Genomic DNA, 17,735 nt, shown 5'->3' with positions numbered 1-17,735 from the left:
ATTTTATTGAGACAATTGACTAGGGGAACAAAAGAGAGGACTGAAAAAAACTACTTCAATCAGGCATAACTTAAGTGGATACGATAGACAAAAAGGCTTCGGATCCTACTGAGGCGTTATATAATTAAACAGTCTTTGTAGGAAAATAGGGGTGGTTTACGGTCATTATGATGCACATAGAACCCCAATACCCAAGACACTATAAGGCCGTTAATAATTTATGTTTATCACGTAGCTTGTACCGAAATGCTTTCGCGTAGATAATGGAAAATTATGAGGTGCTCCGCTTTTATATCTGCAATATGAGCTCGAGGGCTTCTGTGGTGGGTTTATGGGCGGAAAATTAAGAATTTCTTGCGTCATATTAAAAGAAAATACGTTTTATTTAGTTTAAATGTGAAAAAACGTTTTATTTAGTTTAAATGTGATATTTTCAATTTCAAGTATTTTATTAACTTTCTGTGTCGTGGTATCGATTTAGATAGAGACTTTTTATGGGGGATCGGACATGTTGAATTTGCCAGATCTATCAATGTCATTATCAATGTATAAAGTTACCCTGGATTACTGCTGAAGTTTTTAAAAGTTACATTAAACAATGCCCTTTTTACTTTTTTGTGTTTTTTTTTCAATTATTTGCTAATATTTTAGAAAATATTGATGCCGAATTGAACACTTATTTAAATTATTATCAGGAGAATCAATGGATCCAGATCGTCCTAACAAGAACCTGTATAAAGAAATCAATTCAGAAAAAATAACTGTGCTATTTAATACAAAGGTTTGTGTTCATTTTTAATCTTTGGGAGAAAAAATATTGTAATTTGTATGAACTGTCAAAAGCAATTAAACAATGTGTAATTACTGGTACATGTAGTTCAAATACAAGATAGGTATGGTTAAGTCATTGTCAGGTTTAAAGGAATCTACTGAAAATACACAACTGAAAACTGAATAGAAAGGAAAATATCTGAGTAAAATGCAACTGTAATCTATGTAAACCAACTCAAAATTCAAAAATCGAACCACAAATGTCTCTTTTCATAAAACCAAAACCACCCTAGGGAAACTCAAATTACTAGCGGAGAAATTAAGTCTAAAATAAACCCAACAATGGCAAATGCACTAATTAAATTCTATAAAGGAACAGAGGGCCAAACAGTAATCAAAATTGACACAAAGGAAAAGCTAAATTAATTAACTATTCGTGCCAAGTAGACACCAGGAGAACAAAAAACTCCCAAAATTTAAATTACAACTATATTAATGGAGAAGATTTAATAAAGGACTTAAAAATAATAATTATAAATGATATAAAAATTTATTTCAGTATACCATCGAAGAATACAAAAAAATGAACTATATTTGCGAATATCACTAAGTATTTGGTCGCAAATTGTATTTGGACATAAGATCGCGATTTGTAATAAAGAACAAATTTGCAATCAAATAACAAACTAAATCAGTAACAATAGAACCAGAACTATTAGCAGACAAAATTGATTTAGGAACTAAGTCATTAACTATGCTTCATGTTAACACTAGAGCTTTGATTACTGATTTTGAGTCTGTTTACAGACATATAATCTAATGCTTTATTTAGTATTAATTGAATATTATAAATGAAAAAATATCAATTGTTTTAATATATCAGGACGTAATTTTTATTAAACAAGGCTAACTGTAATTTGTTTGATGGAATTGCAGTTTAATAAAATATAAAAATTGATTGACCGTTAGACTACAGGTCACTTAACTAAGGTGTGGATTTATTTCTAAGTAGCTCTACATATAATAGAGTTGTTCTTATTAGTTACTTAAATATAAACATAATCATGAAAGATAATAATGCAAATAAATATTTGTTAGTCATGGCTCGCAAAACTAAATCAAATTGGCATTTCAACTATATTATAAATTATGATTTAACTAATCATTTATCAATTATGCTCAATATTTCCAAAAGCAATCAGGTTACTCATAATAAAAAAAAATTATGCTAAGGAGAATAACCCAAATTAAGAAACCTTAACTGTCTAAGATTAAAACTCAGCTACTTAGAAAATATCCAAATTTTGCATTCAATGCCTGAACTTGATAAAAAATTTTTTTTTGGGAAAAAAAGAATCAAAGGCCTTGGAAAACAAAAAAATACTTAATCAACTTTAAAGACGATTAAATATTTTTTCAAATTAAAAACTGCGTGAATAGCCTAGAAAAAAATCGCGAAATTCTAGTCAAAAGTTAACACATTCATTGATTTTTTACTTAATTAATTGCCTGGAAGAAAACATTGATTTTTCCAAAAAAACTAGAAATAAATTTTCTTTCATTCTGACAGTAAAAATTCTACAAAAAAACTTACTCTAAAATGAGGCTGACTGAGGATATACCTACATTGGCAAAAAACTCTGGAATACCCAGATTTAAATTCTGCAACTGAATATCTTGTAAATTATATACAAAGAATATAAAATTAATTACCTTAATCAAAAAACTTGATAGAATAATATAAATTCTGATAACTTGAGAAAAATTAATAAAACTCTAATGTACGCAACCAATGAGAATACGATTTTTAAATACGGAATGACCCATTCCAACAGATAATACTGAAGTAGCAAATTACTGCAATGGATATGTGTTTGTTATGGTTTTAAAAATCACTTTGCCAGACTATTGAGATTTCTCAATGTTTTTCGTATCAGTAAGTAATGAGGAATTATTGTCATACATATGAAGTTTGAAAAATAATTGTGCAGGTTTAGACAGAATTGTAACAAGGATGCCAAAGTAGAGTACTTACCTATTAAACTCCCTAACTCATATAATAAATACAATTTTTGAAGCAAGACTTATACGGGACTATAGCTAGGGCTATATCTTACCTTGAAATACCAATGCCCTACCTTAAAAACCACCTGCTAACAAAACTGTAATTAAGATTAAGATTAAATACAGAGTGTTCCTTAAAAACATGCCAATATTTAAGAGGGTGATTCTTGGACCCATTTTAAGAAAAAAAGTTCCTATGAATATATGTCCTAAACGTCTTAACTTTTGAGATACAGGGTGTAAAAGTTTTCAAAAAAAATCAGTTTTTTAATAATAACTTAAACAATATTATAGAAATTTTTATGAAATTTGGTGCATGTATTCTATGCATCAAGACGCATTTTCCGATGTGCAAAGTAAAATATTTTCTTTTCTAGTGGCGATCCTACAGGTCTTCTATTGAATATTTTTAGTGAAAAAAATACTACGCCACTGCTTTTTCTTAAAATAAAAATTATTTTTTAAATCCTCAATCACTTTTTAGCAAATTTGATCTTTTGGTTTTTTTTGTCCGACGCATAGTTTTCGCTTAAAAAAATAAAAACAATTTTACTTTCCTATAAAGGAATTATAAGGACTATAAGGGACGCCACTAGCAGAAAAAAAATTTTTGCACATCAAAAAATGCGTCTTGATGCAAAGAATACATGTGTTAAATTTCATAAAAATGTCTATATTAAAAAAAACTGTTTTAAACTTTAACACCCTGTATCTCAAAAGTTAAGACGTTTAGTACATAATGTTCATAGGAACTTTTTTCTTAAAATGGATCCAGGAATCACCCCCTTAAATATTAGCACGTTTTTAAGGAACACCCTGTATATCTTCACAGAACTTTATATTATAAATATAAATATAAACAGAAAAGCGTGTCTCAATCATCAAAGACCCCATAGACCATAAGAAAGATTTCCCATGCTACACCTGTTGATCTTATAGACCAGTAAGTGGGTACAAAAAAATATTTTATTACCAAACGAAATTAAATTTGATGACCAAATGATTTCGAATGAATTACAATTTGCAACAAAGTTGAATAAATATTTTAGAAATAGTATTATTGATATTGCCAATAATTTTTTGGTTAAATAATCTCAAAAAAATAAAAAAAATTGTTTGACCCCAACAATGATGACCGAACCATCTAGAAATTGTAACTCACTCACCATGAGAAATCACCCCTTCTTCCAAAAGAGCTTGCCACATACCAGCTGCTTGGGCTCTGGAATGAATGCTGGGAGACAGTTCCAGCATCCAGTCAACTAATTCCGTACCTGGAGCGCATCTTCTAACAAGCCTTCCCGATACTTTTCGGTCCTTGAGGCATGTATTTTGGGCTAAAAAAGTAACGTTATTTATTCTCTATACAAAGGGGTGAATTCAAGGATTATTACATAGAAGTAAAGTCCGTAATGCCCATCCAATCCTGCCCATAAGCTGACTGGGTTGATCCGTTATTGGTTCGGCCGGATTCGGTTGGTCTGGCGATAAAGATCTTCGCGGTGGTGGTGAGGCTGATTGGGTCATTCCTTTTGATGTAACTGCTGATCCAAAACCTAAAATTGAGTGATATAATGAGAAGGATAAACAAAAAAAATAATTATTTCATTTAATGTATATGCTAAAGCCGGTGTAAACCTCGAAAAATGCGAGTTTAATCAAATTAAAACGAGAGAATAAAAAAAGCGGATGCACGTACGCCAAAAGGGCTTATTGTGTGAAAACTACGATTATCGTTGTTTTTTGTATATTTATTTTTAGCGGCGAATTAGATTAAACTAATGTAATTAAATTCGTCGCTATGCATCTATCTAACTTTATATGTAGATAAATTAAATTAAATTAAATGTGACAGATTGGAAATGTAAAACGCAAAATATTTAACTTCCAGGCAATTGAATGCCTGGTGTATTTTTATTTTTAAAATTTAATTATCTATATGTACAATTTTTTTTTATAAAAGGTTCGATGAAAAGTAAAATATTTATTTAATTTTTTCCTCGCAACTACTTGTATATAAATTTATTTATTTATTTATTTGTATTTTGCCAGTTTATTCAGTTTAAAAAATGTATTTTACTGACAGAAGATACCTTGAAAAATTCCTTTTTTTAAATCTTTAGTTGCCTGGAACTAATGGAAAATGACTTATGAATGCCTGGAAAGAGGATTTTTTGCAGGATTTCAGGCCTGTCTGATAAATTACCTATATTTTTGTTCTATTTGGATTATTGGTTAATAAAGTTAATCCTCGAATTTTTGAAGAAAATATGTATTTTGCTGATAGGAAAAACAGTTAAATTTATGTAATTAAATTCGTCGGTATGCATCTATTTCACTTTATATGTAGATAAGTTAAATTAAATTGAATGTGACAGATTGGAAATGTAAAACGCAAAATATTTAACTTTCAGGCAATTGAATGCCTGATGTATTTTTATTTTTAATTTAATTATCTGGATGTACAATTTTTTATTTAATAAAAGGTTCGATAAAAAGTAAAATATTTATTTAATTTTTTGCTCGCAACTACTTGTATATAAATTTATTTATTTATTTCTTTGTACTTAGCCAGTTTATTCAGTTTAAAAAATGTATTTTACTGACAGAAAATACCTTGAAAAATTCCTTTTTTTAAGTCTTGAGTTGCCTGGAATTAATGGAAAATGGCCATATATACCTGGAAAACTGAATTCCGCTGATTGAAAAAAAACCGAAAAAAGTCTTTTTCCAAGGATTCTTTAGCTGCCTAAAATAAATGGAAAATGATCCCGAATGCCTGGACAGAGGAATTTTTTTTTCCCGGTTTCAGGCCTATCCGATGATTTACCTTTATTTTTATTCTATTTGGATTGTTGGTTAATAAAGTTTTTCCTCGGATTATTGAAAAAACAAATACTTTACTAGAAAAATGTATATTTTTCCTTTTAGGAATTAATGGAAAATAAGCATACATACATCCCTAAAACAAAGCTAAAAAAATTGGTTTTCCAGGCTTTCCACGCCTCTTTGATGTGGGATAATGAAGTGCTTGAAACATGAAACTCAAATAAAATTTTAAAAACTCACTAAGAAAAAATTATAGTAAATAAATCGCCAAGGAAAAAATAATATATTTTTTTAAATATTCACGCTTAATATTCTTTTAATTACCTGAAATAATCAAAGATTGACTCTAATGCCTTAAAAAGGAATAAAATAATAATTTAAGGCAATTTATTTTAATTCCTATGTTAGACAGCTTTAATCTTACTTTTAATCCTGATGTTGATTTGTAGGGAAAACAACTGCTTAGATATTAAAAAAAAATAGTTCACAGGCTTTAAAGCTTCACCATTTAGCACAATTTCCTAATTCTTTTCATGTGATTGACCTACGCAATCAATACAAAATTACTGTAATTATCTAAAAAAAAAATCGAGTCTTTCAGAGCAGTTTGACTCAATTTCCCATTTTTTTTCTATTGCGACAAATAGGCATTAAACCACATCCTTTTCTGCCCAATTGCCCTTAAACATGCTGGATTTTTTGGACAGACAAAAACACATTAATTCAACGTTTTCTGTCTCTTTTAGAACTCTTCAAACAATCTCTCCTCGATCTTTAAGAAAATTTAGAATAAGGAAACCCCCGATTATAAAATTACTCGATTAAGTAGATGATGAGGTTTATTTACGAACTTTTAAAACCCTCGTCACAAAGTCTAATCGCGCTCCGAACCAGCCGCCAAGCTCATTAAAGAATTTATTATCTTACGAAAAAAAAATTAATAAAAAGTGTGCGAGTTTTATTATAGGAAGTCGAGGCCAAATAAACCCTCGGAGACCCTAATTTGTCGCCTTTATGATGTTTGGCGGCCCTTAAATCCAGTTAAAGTCAAGTTGTGTGGATTTTATTTAATAGCGCTCAATGTTGGTGTGAAATATTTCCCTCTAGAAAATAGTGTGATGTTCGCTTACCGTTTTTAAATTTGCAGTTGGTCACCAAATCGCTCATAAGCTCCTTGTTTTTCTGGAAACAACAAAAGAACATCGTTTAAGCCACATTATTTTCGTCTAGGAAAAACAAACGTTTATCGATCAAGATATAAATAAATGTGTCATTAAAAGTAGCGACGCGTATAGTCTATTTTTTGCATGTTCCACTAGATCACCAATTGACCAGTGCAAATGGGTTTTTTGCATTAAATAAAAAATTAATTTTGCCAGCATTAATTGCTATAATTAGCTAAACGAGTGGTTTATTTAAATGAGATGCGTTCATTAATTCAATTGCATAATGTCAGACTGAACAGCATGAAGTTTTTGTTTTGGAAGAACTACATTAAATTTCCTCGCCAAATTGACTTTAAATGATCATAAATTCTAATAAAGTTTACTTTTATCTAATTAAAAACTAAAACTAATTTACTCTGGATGCAATAATAACCCGAAAAAAAAATCGCATCCCAAAACTGGCTAAATTAAAATTGGACGCCGACGGTCTGAAATGAAACCACAATTCGTTGCAGGATTGCTCGTTAAATTTCGCAATTACTACTGCTTACCTAAAGGACTGAGTTAACTTAATTACGATTTAAAATTAATTAATTACAAGCTGGTTTAAAATGAAGGAATTAGGAAGTTTGCTTTTTTCAGGTATATTTATTTTAGTTTTTTAATCTCTGGGTTGTCTGAATAGTTGATTGAGATAAGTGAAAAATTCCAACCATTATCAAAAGACAAATTAAGTTACATGTAAACGATTATTATTGATGTATTTACGTACGTTATATTAGTTACTTCAAAAACTAGTTTACATGCTTTAGAAAAAAATTTGAAAGGCTTCCCTGAAGTTTCACAAGAAATGTAACTACTTGGATATAGCTTTGGAAGAACTCCAAAGTGTCATAAAACTCCAAAAATAAATAATGAAGCTTTATCTTTTAAATTTTTACTCTCTTTTATTTTTCGTCAATTGCCTATAAAATATATTGCTTGATTCCAGGCAGTTTGTTTTTTACTTTACTCCATTAAGATTTCCTTGTAATAACTAGGAGATGATCTTGAATACTTAAAGGATTATTCCAGGCATTAAAGCGTCTCAAATGCCTGGAATCAGATTCGTAAAGTCTTTTAGATTGTCTAGAAATAAAGACTAAAATCTTACACTCAGTTTAATTGCCTTCAAATAGCTGGTAAATTTTTGTGAGTACTTAAACGAATATTCCATGTATTAAACCAACTCAAGTGCCTGGAATCAGATCCTGAAATTCCTCTAGATTATCTAGAAATAAAGAGTAGAATTCTACACTCAGTTTAATTACCTCCAAATGCCTGGAATAAAATTCTGAAAATTCTTTTAGATTGTCTAGAATTAAAGAGTAAAATTCTAAACCCAGTTTAATTAACTACAAATGCCTGGAAGATTTTTGTGAGTACTTAAAGGAATATTCCAGGCAGTAAACCAACTCAAATGCCCGGTACTAATCCTGAAATTCTGTTAGATTGTCTAGAATTAAAGAGTAAATTTCTAAACCCAGTTTAATTGACTACAAATGCCTGGAAGATGCTTTTGAGTACTTAAAGGATTATTCCAGGCAATAAACCAACTCAAATGCCTGAAATCAGATCCTGACATTCTTTTAGATTGTCTATAATTAAAGAACAGACGAAAAACAATTAAAAACACAAAGTCACGGTCTCACAACATTTACTTAAAGCTACACGTGTTTCGCTCTATTCAGAGCATCATCAAGGCTAAAACAATAATAATTAGTATTGGAAGAAAAAAAGAGGACATTAAAAAGACTAAAACCTTAAAAAGCCACTAACGATGGCAAAACAGTAAATAAACATACATTTAAGGTTAGCATTTTCTTTCAATACTAATTATTATTGTTTTAGGCCTGATGATGCTCTGAATAGAGCGAAACACGTGTAGCTTTAAGTAAATGTTGTGAGACCGTGACTTTGTGTTTTTCATTGTTTTTCGTCTGTTGTATACGTCGGTCTCTTTGTGAAAAATGGATGAGATTTTCTTATATAATTAAAGAGTAAAATTCTAAATCTAGTTTAATTGGCTACAAATGCCTGGAAGATTTTTGTGAGTACTTAAAGGAATATTCCAGGCACTTGAGTCATTCCAATGGCTGCGAAAGTCCCTCAAATCATTTTATATTGTTCAGAATTCAAAAACAAGGCCTTAAACTCAAAAATATTTTCTTTAAATGCCTGGAAGATACTTTTGAGTAGTTAAAGGATTATTCCAGGCATTAAACCAACTCAAATGCCTGGAATCAGATCCTGAAATTCCTTTAGATTATCTAGTATTAAAGAGTAAAATTCTAGACCCAGTTTAATTAGCTCAAAATGCCTAAAACATTTTTGCGAGTACTTAAAGGAATGTTCCAGGGACTTGAGTTATTCAAATGCCTGCGATAGACCCTTAAATTAATTTATATTTTTCAGAATTCAAAAGAAAATTCTTAAGCTCAACAAGATTTCATTTAAATGCCTGGAAGATACCTTTGAGTACTTCAAGGAATATTCTAGGGATTAGACTAACTCATATGCCTAGAATAGGATTCTGAAATTTCATTAAATTGTCTAGAATTAAAGAGAAAAGTTCTAAAATCAGCTAAATTAACTCCAAATGCCGGGAAGATACTTTCGAGTATTTAAAAGAATATTCCAGGCACTTGAGTCATTTAAATGCCTGCGATAGGTGCTTAAATTATTTTAGATTATTCAGATTTCAAAAACAAGGCCTTAAACTCAAAAATATTTTCTTTAATGCCTGGAATTAAGTATTTAAATAATTATTTCAGGCATTAAACCAACCCAAATACCTGGAATCAGATCCTGAAATTCTTTAAGATTATCTAGAATTAAAGAGTAAAATTCTAAACCCAGTTTAATTAACTACAAATGCCTGGAAGATTTTTGTGAGTACTTAAAGGAATATTCCAGGCACTTGATTCATTCAGATGCCTGCGACATGCTCTTAAATGACTTTCGATTATTCAGAATTCAAAAACAAAGCCTAAAACCAAAAAATATTTTCTTTAATGCCTGGAAGATGCGTTTGAGTATCTAAAATATTATTCCAGGCATTAAACCAACTTAGATGCCTGGAATCAATTCCTGAAATTCTTTTAGATTGTCTAGAATTAAAGAGTAAAATTCTAAATCCAGTTTAATTAGCTACAAATGCCTGGAAGATTTTTGTGAGTACTTGAAGGAATATTCCAGGCACTTAAGTCATTCAAATGCCTGCGATAAACCTTTAAATTATTCTAGATTGTTCAGAATTAAAAAAAAATCTTAAGCTCAACAAGATTTCCTTTAAATGCCTGGAAGATATTTTTGAGTATTTCAAGGAATATTCTAAGCCTTTGAGTCATTCAAATCCCTATAATGGATAAATCCTTAAATTATCTAAATTGCTGAGACTTTAAATACAAATAATGAGTGTATCAGTTGTACGCTGTGTTTGCTTAATCAATGAAACACACTACTTGTATTCAGCGTATATAATAAATAAAAAATTGCATACAATTTTTATGACTGTGTGTTAATTTAATGTATTTTTTTATAGTGTCTTAAGCTCTGATGATGGCCTACGGCCGAAACTAGCGCAGCAATTTTTAATTTATTATATACGCTGAATACAAGTAGTGTGTTTTATTTATTTTAAATACAAAGTTTTCAACCTATTGATATTCCCTTAAGAAGAAGATGCTTTTGAGTACTTAAAGAATTATTTCACTTTAAAACTATTGAAATTTTTAATATCTGCTTTAATCACTTAATAAAAAGACATATATCTACTGCTTGGAAGAATAAAAAATTCCTTTAATTGTCTGGATATTTTTGTTTTTATATTTTAGTTAAAGGCAAAAAAAAGAAAAAAGCAGTGAATCTCTTCTAAACAGAAGAAGCTTCTTTTGAAATCTGCCACAAAACTGGACAGAAAAAAAATGTAAGTTACTTCCAGGCAGTCAAAATTCTTAATATTTGTACAAGTGACAAATTTCGTTTTGAAGTACTTGAAGAAAATAGAAAATGGTTTTACAGCTGCATGTGTTTTGGAAATTAACTAAAAAACTCCCATGAAGCTTTGGAGAAACTAGAGTCGTGAAGTTCTAAGGGCAAGAATGAAATTCACGGATTCTTTTTGAGGTGTTTGAATTAAATTGCAAATGGCTTTATTTTGAACATTAACTGGAAAATTGCCATGAAGTTGGAAAAATATCAACTTGCTAGCTAGCACAAAGAATTTGAGATTGAGAAAATTCTTGAAATTTCCAAAAAAAAATAAATTAGTTACTCAGCGTTAGTTGCTTTGGAAACTACTTCAAATAATTTTAAAAGCATTAATTCTTTAGTTAATTTATTTTTATTTATTTTATAATTATATTATATAATTTTAATTAATAAAGTTACTTCTACTTCATAAAATGGTAACAACTACCTTAGTTGCCTGAATAAAATTGAAAATTGCTTTTAACTACTGTAAATAATTAAAAAAGCACGAATTAAAAGAACTTAACTGAAAAAACATTAAAAAAAATATTATCCGTTTCCAAAAAAAAATATAAAGGCACTTTGATGAAATTTCAAAAATTGCCATAAAGTATTAAAAAAAGGAAGTGAAGCCACTTGCAAAATTGAAAAGTTTCTTCGTGGATAAGCACTTTCCACTGCATAAAATAATTAAAATGCCTGGAATAAAAAAATGTTTTCCAGTTTTTATGATACACTTTTATTGCGTCCAAATCCAACAGCTTGAAAAACAATTGTCATGACCTAAAAAAATCCAGAGAAATAAGCAAAATAAATTATCCTTAATAAATAATCATGTATATAAAGCAAAATAACCAATTAAAAAACCCATTAAAGCCCAAACCCAATTAAAGAACATCAATTCGAAGAAACTCCCATTTAAGTCATGACAAATACGTTCACAACGAACCCTAATGAGGCAATTAAAATCCCATTGCGGCGTCATTATCAGTTCACCCCCCTGAAGGCAATACGAATAATTTTATTAGAGGCGACAAATGGAAATTTTCTAATATTTCCATTATAAGCTGATTATAATTTCCTTTGCTATAAGGGATTTAGAGGGCAGGGGGGACTTACCTCCCATATAAGCTTAAAATCCTGCTGCTCGACCCTGAGTAATTCGCAAGTGGTTTGAGTAACGACGGTCGTGTCACGGGGTAAGTCCTGCAGGACTGATTCGCCAAAGGTCGATCCTACGCTTAAAGTGCATAGCGTCACGTAACTCTGGAATATTAGGAAGAGAATCAAAGTTTATTATTGCCTTTTGTATATGAAAGATCATTCCAATAAATGTCAACCAATAAAACTTTGAAAATTCCCCTTGGAAGTTATTAAAATTTTAAAAAAATATGTTTTATTTAATCTTATAGTTGTTTCATTAATTAATTTTTTTAATTTGCCTCTTTCTTTACTCGAAAAATTATCCGAATTAGTCAAAAGATTTGTACAAACGGCGCTTTTCCACCTTTTATCCTATTTAATTTTTCCTCAAAATAATTTCAAAAATTACGCGTTTTTTCACACAATTTTTCGCAAATATCGGACAATTTTTGGAGCATTTACAACCGTCGAAAATTATTTTCTTTCATGGTTTATATCCTCTACCTTTATTTATAAAGTTCTTAAATTTAGTTTATTTTTTTAATTGTTACCTTCTTTTTTTAAATTTGTGATATATGTTTGTCATGTATATTATAGATCCAATATAATATCAACAAATTAATCAAAAGTATTGAATTTTCAATTTTTTCATACCTCATGTTTTTCTCTAGTACTGCCTCAATTATTATATAAAATTAATTTTTTTCTCTGTAAGTATTGTAACTTTAAATAAGAATTATTATTTCATTATGCTTCTCATTACGATCATTGGCTCTAGGATAAGTTATCGTTTCAAAAAGTATAAAAAAAATATTATTTTTTTAATTTCGATATGCATTACAACCCTCAATATCTTTGTATACCATAACAACAAGCCGAATCACATGTTTGTGCAAAAAATCTAGGGGTACTTATTGGTTCAGTTTTTTCCATTTTCCTTAAAAACTATGCAATTTCCAAGAAAAACTCATAAGACATTTTTTAAAGAAAATTTCATTCCCTGTAGTTTGATATGCATTAGAACTAGGAACAAAGCTAATAATATTTTTACGTAAAACAACTAGGGGTCTGTATTGGTTCAGTTTTTCTCGATTTACAGACAAACTATGCATTCTCAGAAGAAAACTCATAAAAGACTTTTGGAAGGGAATTTAGTTTCCTTTCATTCGATATGCATTATAACCCTCAATACTCTTTTATGCTTAAAAAACAAGGCAAATTACCTCTTTATGTAGGTACATATTGTAAGGGTGAAAAAGTATGAAAAGAATTTTTCTTTTTTTATTTAACCGCATTATCATTTCATTATGCTTCTCGACAAATGACAACTTTATGAAAAAGTCTAGGCACACCTATTTTTTCAATTTTTTTCACGTTTTTGTTTAATTTCCTGCAATCTGATAAATATTACAACTAGCATTAAAGCTAATTTTATTTTTATGTAAAAGAACTAGGGGTTCGTATAGGTTTAGTTTTTCTCTATTTACGTTTTTTTAAAAAAACGCATAAGACATTTTTGAACGAAATATAATTTTCTTTTATTTGCTCTATATTACAACTCCCAATACTTTTTAAATTCAAGCAAAAAGGTAAATGGCGACTTTATGCAAAGAGTCTAGGAGTACATATTGGTTCAGTTTATTTCCCGATTTTCTCAAAAATTATTTAGTTTTCTTTAATTTGATATGCATTAGAACTAGGAATAAAGCGAATAATATTTTTAAGCAAAAGAACTAGGGGTTCGTATAGGTTCAGTTTTTCTCGATTTATTAAAAAACTATGCATTTTCAGAAAAAACTCATGAGACACTTTTTAAAGGAAATTGAATTTCCTTTCATATAATATATTTCAAAACTTTTTTATACTCGAGAAATAAGGCAAATGAAATTTAATTTCCGTTCATTTGATATACTTTAAAACTCTCAATACTTTTTTATACTCGAGAAATAGGGCAAATGACATTTTTATGCAAAACATCTAGGAGTTAATTTTTTCTCACTTTTCTAAAAAACTATGAAATCTCAAAGAAAAACTAATTTAACGTTTTTTAAAGACAATATAATTCCCTGTAATTTAATATCCATTACAACTAGAAACAGCTAATAATATTTTTATGCAAAGGAACTAGGAGTACGTATTGATTCAATTTTTCCAATTTATTGAAAAACCATGCATTTTCAGAAAAAAACTCATAAGAAAATTTTTAAAGACAATATAATTCCCTGTAATTTAATATCCATTACAACTAGAAACAGCTAATAATATTTTTATGCAAAGGAACTAGGAGTACGTATTGATTCAATTTTTCCAATTTATTGAAAAACCATGCATTTTCAGAAAAAAACTCATAAGAATCCTTTGAGAGGGAATTTAATTTGCTTTAATTCGATATGCATTACAACCCTCAATACCTTTGTATACCATAACAACGAGCCGAATCATATGTTTGTGCAAAAAATCTAGGGGTACTTATTGGTTCAGTTTTTTTTATTTTCCTTAAAAACTATGCAATTTCCAAGAAAAACTCATCAGACATTTTTCAAAGAAAATATTATTCCCTGTAATTTGATATGCATTACAACTGGGAACAAAGCTAATAATATTTTTATGCAAAGGAACTAGGAGTACCTATTGATTAAGTTTTTACCATTTTATTGAAAAACTATGCAATTTCCAAGAAAAAGTCATAAGACATTTTTTAAAGAAAATTTCATTCCCTGTAATTTGATATGCATTACAATTACAAATAAAGCTAATAATATTTTTACGCAAAAGAACTAGGGGTCTGTATTGGCTCAGTTTTTCTCGATTTACTGACAAACTATGCATTTTCAGAAAAAACTCATAGGGGACTTTTTGAAGGGAATTTAGTTTCCTTTCATTCGATATGCATTATAACCCTCAATACTCTTTTATACTTAAAAAACAAGGCAAATGACCTCTTTATGTAGGTACATATTGTAAGGGTGAAAAAGTATGAAAAGAACTTTTCTTTTTTTATTTTACCGCATTTCATTTCTGTATTACTGCCTCAATTCATTTTAGAGAATTATCATTTTATTATGCTCTTCATTGGTCCTGAGAGAAGTTATCACGTCAATAAGTATGAAAATTAATAACAATTTTATTTTTTATTCAATTCTACTGCATTCTTTATTACCACCTCAATCTAAAAACGCATTACTTCTAGAGCATTAAATACAAGTATAAAAAGACTAACTTAAGCCTAATTGACATTAAAATCTAGTTAAAACAGCGAGCTAAATCAGTTAAAATAAGCAGTAGCCAGTGAGGCAACTTTAATTAACCCTAACTTAATTAAACTAACAAATACACCATTTCAGGTATATATAGAGGAAACAATTTAATATTGTTTTTAGTAAAAAATTTTGCACAACCCACGTAGGTCGGTTTTGTGTGACAAAAACGAATTCCCTTGAAAAAAAGAGACAAATAAATTTTTCCTTTTACTACTTTACTTCCGCGTTGTTTCCTCGGAAACCAAAGCGAATTTCCATTTCACCCTCGCTTTTATTTATATTTCTCAGAGATTTCCATTCGTTTATATAAATTCAGATCGATTACTGGCATAAGAAATTAAATCATATACAGGGCGAAAATCCCTTAAAAGTTTCCTCGTCGACTCAATTCCCAAACTCCTTCTCATGAAACTTTCCATATTAAACTCTAATAAAATCCTCTCTAAGGTATGTTATGTTAAGTGCATTAGCAATTCAAATGGCTTGTTGTTAATTAACAGTCAAAGGCCCTCTTATTACTCAAAATATGTATTATGTGTGAACTTAAAATTTAATTAAAACTTTACTGCGTCCCTATAAACATTCAAATGAAGCCACAGGGGCGTAATTAAATAGAACTAAAGCATCGAAGTTAGTTAACATTGTCATATTTCGGGAGGGAAATGTTGAGTCATTTTTTTGCAATTTACCTTCGCTAATTAATTTTTATTGTAATTTCAATGCTTTTTAGATAAAATAATTGCTTGTTATTTTCATGGAAATTGGCCTACGTACTGATACGAGTAACTTGACGTTATATATTATTAAAAACAAACTTGAATATTATAGAAAAAAAAATGCTTCCTAGAGCAGAACATTATTAAATTTCAAACATGTTTAAGTGGCACACTATTTTAACTGTTTCAATACTGGTGTTCCAGGTAATATGTTCTTATATAAATTTCTTTTTCTTTATCGAATTTTTTAGGTGAAAAGTGGTTATTCTTTGAGTCCCCAATTGGAGCAATGCAAGGAAAAGTTTAAAGAGCAAGCGAAGCAAATTGATTTTAGCCATTTGCCTTCCTGCTTTGACTCAAGCAAGTTAGCAGAGGCAAAGGATCACGTGAAGATATTCGAGAAGTTATTCAACGAAATTCCACCTGAATGTAAACACCCTAGTAGAGATAACATTAAAAGCTGTTTTTCGAAAAGTATTCAGCTTCTTAAGGATAATTCTGAAGATGTAAGTGTGCGTTGAAAAGGCACCAATTGCCCTTGTGCAGACTTTTCTTTGTTTTTAGGTCCAGGCCAGTATAGTGGGAAGCTTTAATGCTTTATATAAAGGGTCCAAGGAATGTATTGATATGACTGTCAGTCAGTTTACTAATTTGGACGAGTATATCGCCAATGGGTGCCAGGATCCACAATAGTTTATTAAAGGGAATAAATGTAATTTTTTTGTGCAATAAATCAAGTTAAAAGGGAATGTATGAAAGGATTTTTTTAATATTTTGTTACCTGATAGATCAGTTTAAACAATCTGGAAGGAATCTAAAGGAATGAAGGTTTTTGTATGCAGTAATCCATACTGGTGTAATGCTAGAATCAAAAAAAAATTTGCCTGTTTCTTGTAATTTTAAAACTCAATTAAGTCATAAGTTATCATAAAAAATCTTGATGAAATTGTTGTTCTTGTATGTAGTGAATTTAACTACGTACAAAAATGATGATTTTAAGAAGATTCAGGCAGTTATTTATAAATGTAATGCAGTAGAAATTAGGAAAATTCAAGATTTTTCCTCCATATTCTTTAACGTTAGTACGCAATTCAGTGCAAAGTACCATAAAAAAAAACTTAATGAAAATGTAGACCTCGTAGATAATGAACACAACTGCGAACGAAAGTGACAATTTTAAGAAGATTCATGCGGTAATAAGTAAATTAAATGAGGTAGAAATAAAGAAAATTAATAAATTCTTCTAACCTAATTTTTCCTTTTTTTTTCATCAAGTATCATAAAAAATCGTCATTAAAGTAATTGTTACCACCATCACTACGACATTCTCTACATTTTAAATAGAGCTTTAAATGCCTGGAAACTGACCTTTTTTTAAATTTTTGTCTTGTGTTCCAGTATTCCAGATTTCAGACAGTAGAAATTGTTTTCTATTTCTTCCAGGCATTTAGGCAGAGAGAATAAGTAATTTTTTTTGCAATTCTCAGGTATTCCTAGTAAAAGATTTATAACAGTATACAACATTTAAAGCATTCTGATATGGGTCTGAGCACCATGTAGCAGCCAATATGTTCATTCCAATCTTCTTAGGATTTGAACTATTTAAATTGAGTTTAATAGAAAATGCATTCGAACCTTTCTGATATAGATTTGAGCACCACTTACTTACTACCAGTCACTCCAACTTTCTTAAGATTCAATTTATTTAAATGTTTTAATTAAATTTAATGGGTAATGCATTGAAAGTATTCTGATATGGATTTGAACACCATGTA

General features: G+C 29.5%; 2 protein-coding genes across 5 annotated transcripts in view; one reads left to right on the top strand and one right to left on the bottom strand.

Moving 5' to 3' along the window:
* LOC126742504 (rap guanine nucleotide exchange factor 4) overlaps positions 1–17,735 on the bottom strand; it is a 97,649-nt gene that overhangs the window by 34,575 nt on the left and 45,339 nt on the right. For all 4 annotated transcript variants that reach the window (XM_050449154.1, XM_050449152.1, XM_050449156.1 and 1 more), the window contains 4 exons: positions 11,961–12,107; positions 6,795–6,846; positions 4,230–4,391; positions 4,002–4,172 (listed from right to left, as the gene is read on the bottom strand). In XM_050449154.1, the coding sequence (XP_050305111.1) occupies positions 4,002–4,172; positions 4,230–4,391; positions 6,795–6,846; positions 11,961–12,107 (532 nt within the window). The remainder of the gene's footprint in view (positions 1–4,001; positions 4,173–4,229; positions 4,392–6,794; positions 6,847–11,960; positions 12,108–17,735) is intronic.
* On the top strand, positions 16,006–16,709 carry LOC126742513 (uncharacterized). Its single transcript, XM_050449164.1, has 3 exons — positions 16,006–16,164; positions 16,212–16,466; positions 16,525–16,709. The coding sequence occupies exons 1-3, from the start codon at positions 16,117–16,119 to the stop codon at positions 16,651–16,653; spliced, it is 432 nt and encodes a 143-aa protein (XP_050305121.1). The 5' UTR covers positions 16,006–16,116; the 3' UTR covers positions 16,654–16,709.

This window comes from Anthonomus grandis, chromosome 11 (genome assembly GCF_022605725.1).
Source record: "Anthonomus grandis grandis chromosome 11, icAntGran1.3, whole genome shotgun sequence".
Classification (NCBI taxonomy): Eukaryota; Metazoa; Arthropoda; class Insecta; order Coleoptera; family Curculionidae; genus Anthonomus; species Anthonomus grandis.
This window is presented reverse-complemented; position numbering and strand designations above follow the sequence as displayed.

Coding starts and splice junctions, on each gene's coding strand:
- LOC126742513 (XM_050449164.1), top strand. CDS start 16,117: ATGTTTAAGTGGCACACTATTTTAACTGTTTCAATACTGGTGTTCCAG. Junction 16,165..16,211: donor TTTCAATACTGGTGTTCCAG/GTAATATGTTCT, acceptor CGAATTTTTTAG/GTGAAAAGTGGTTATTCTTT. Junction 16,467..16,524: donor TTAAGGATAATTCTGAAGAT/GTAAGTGTGCGT, acceptor CTTTGTTTTTAG/GTCCAGGCCAGTATAGTGGG.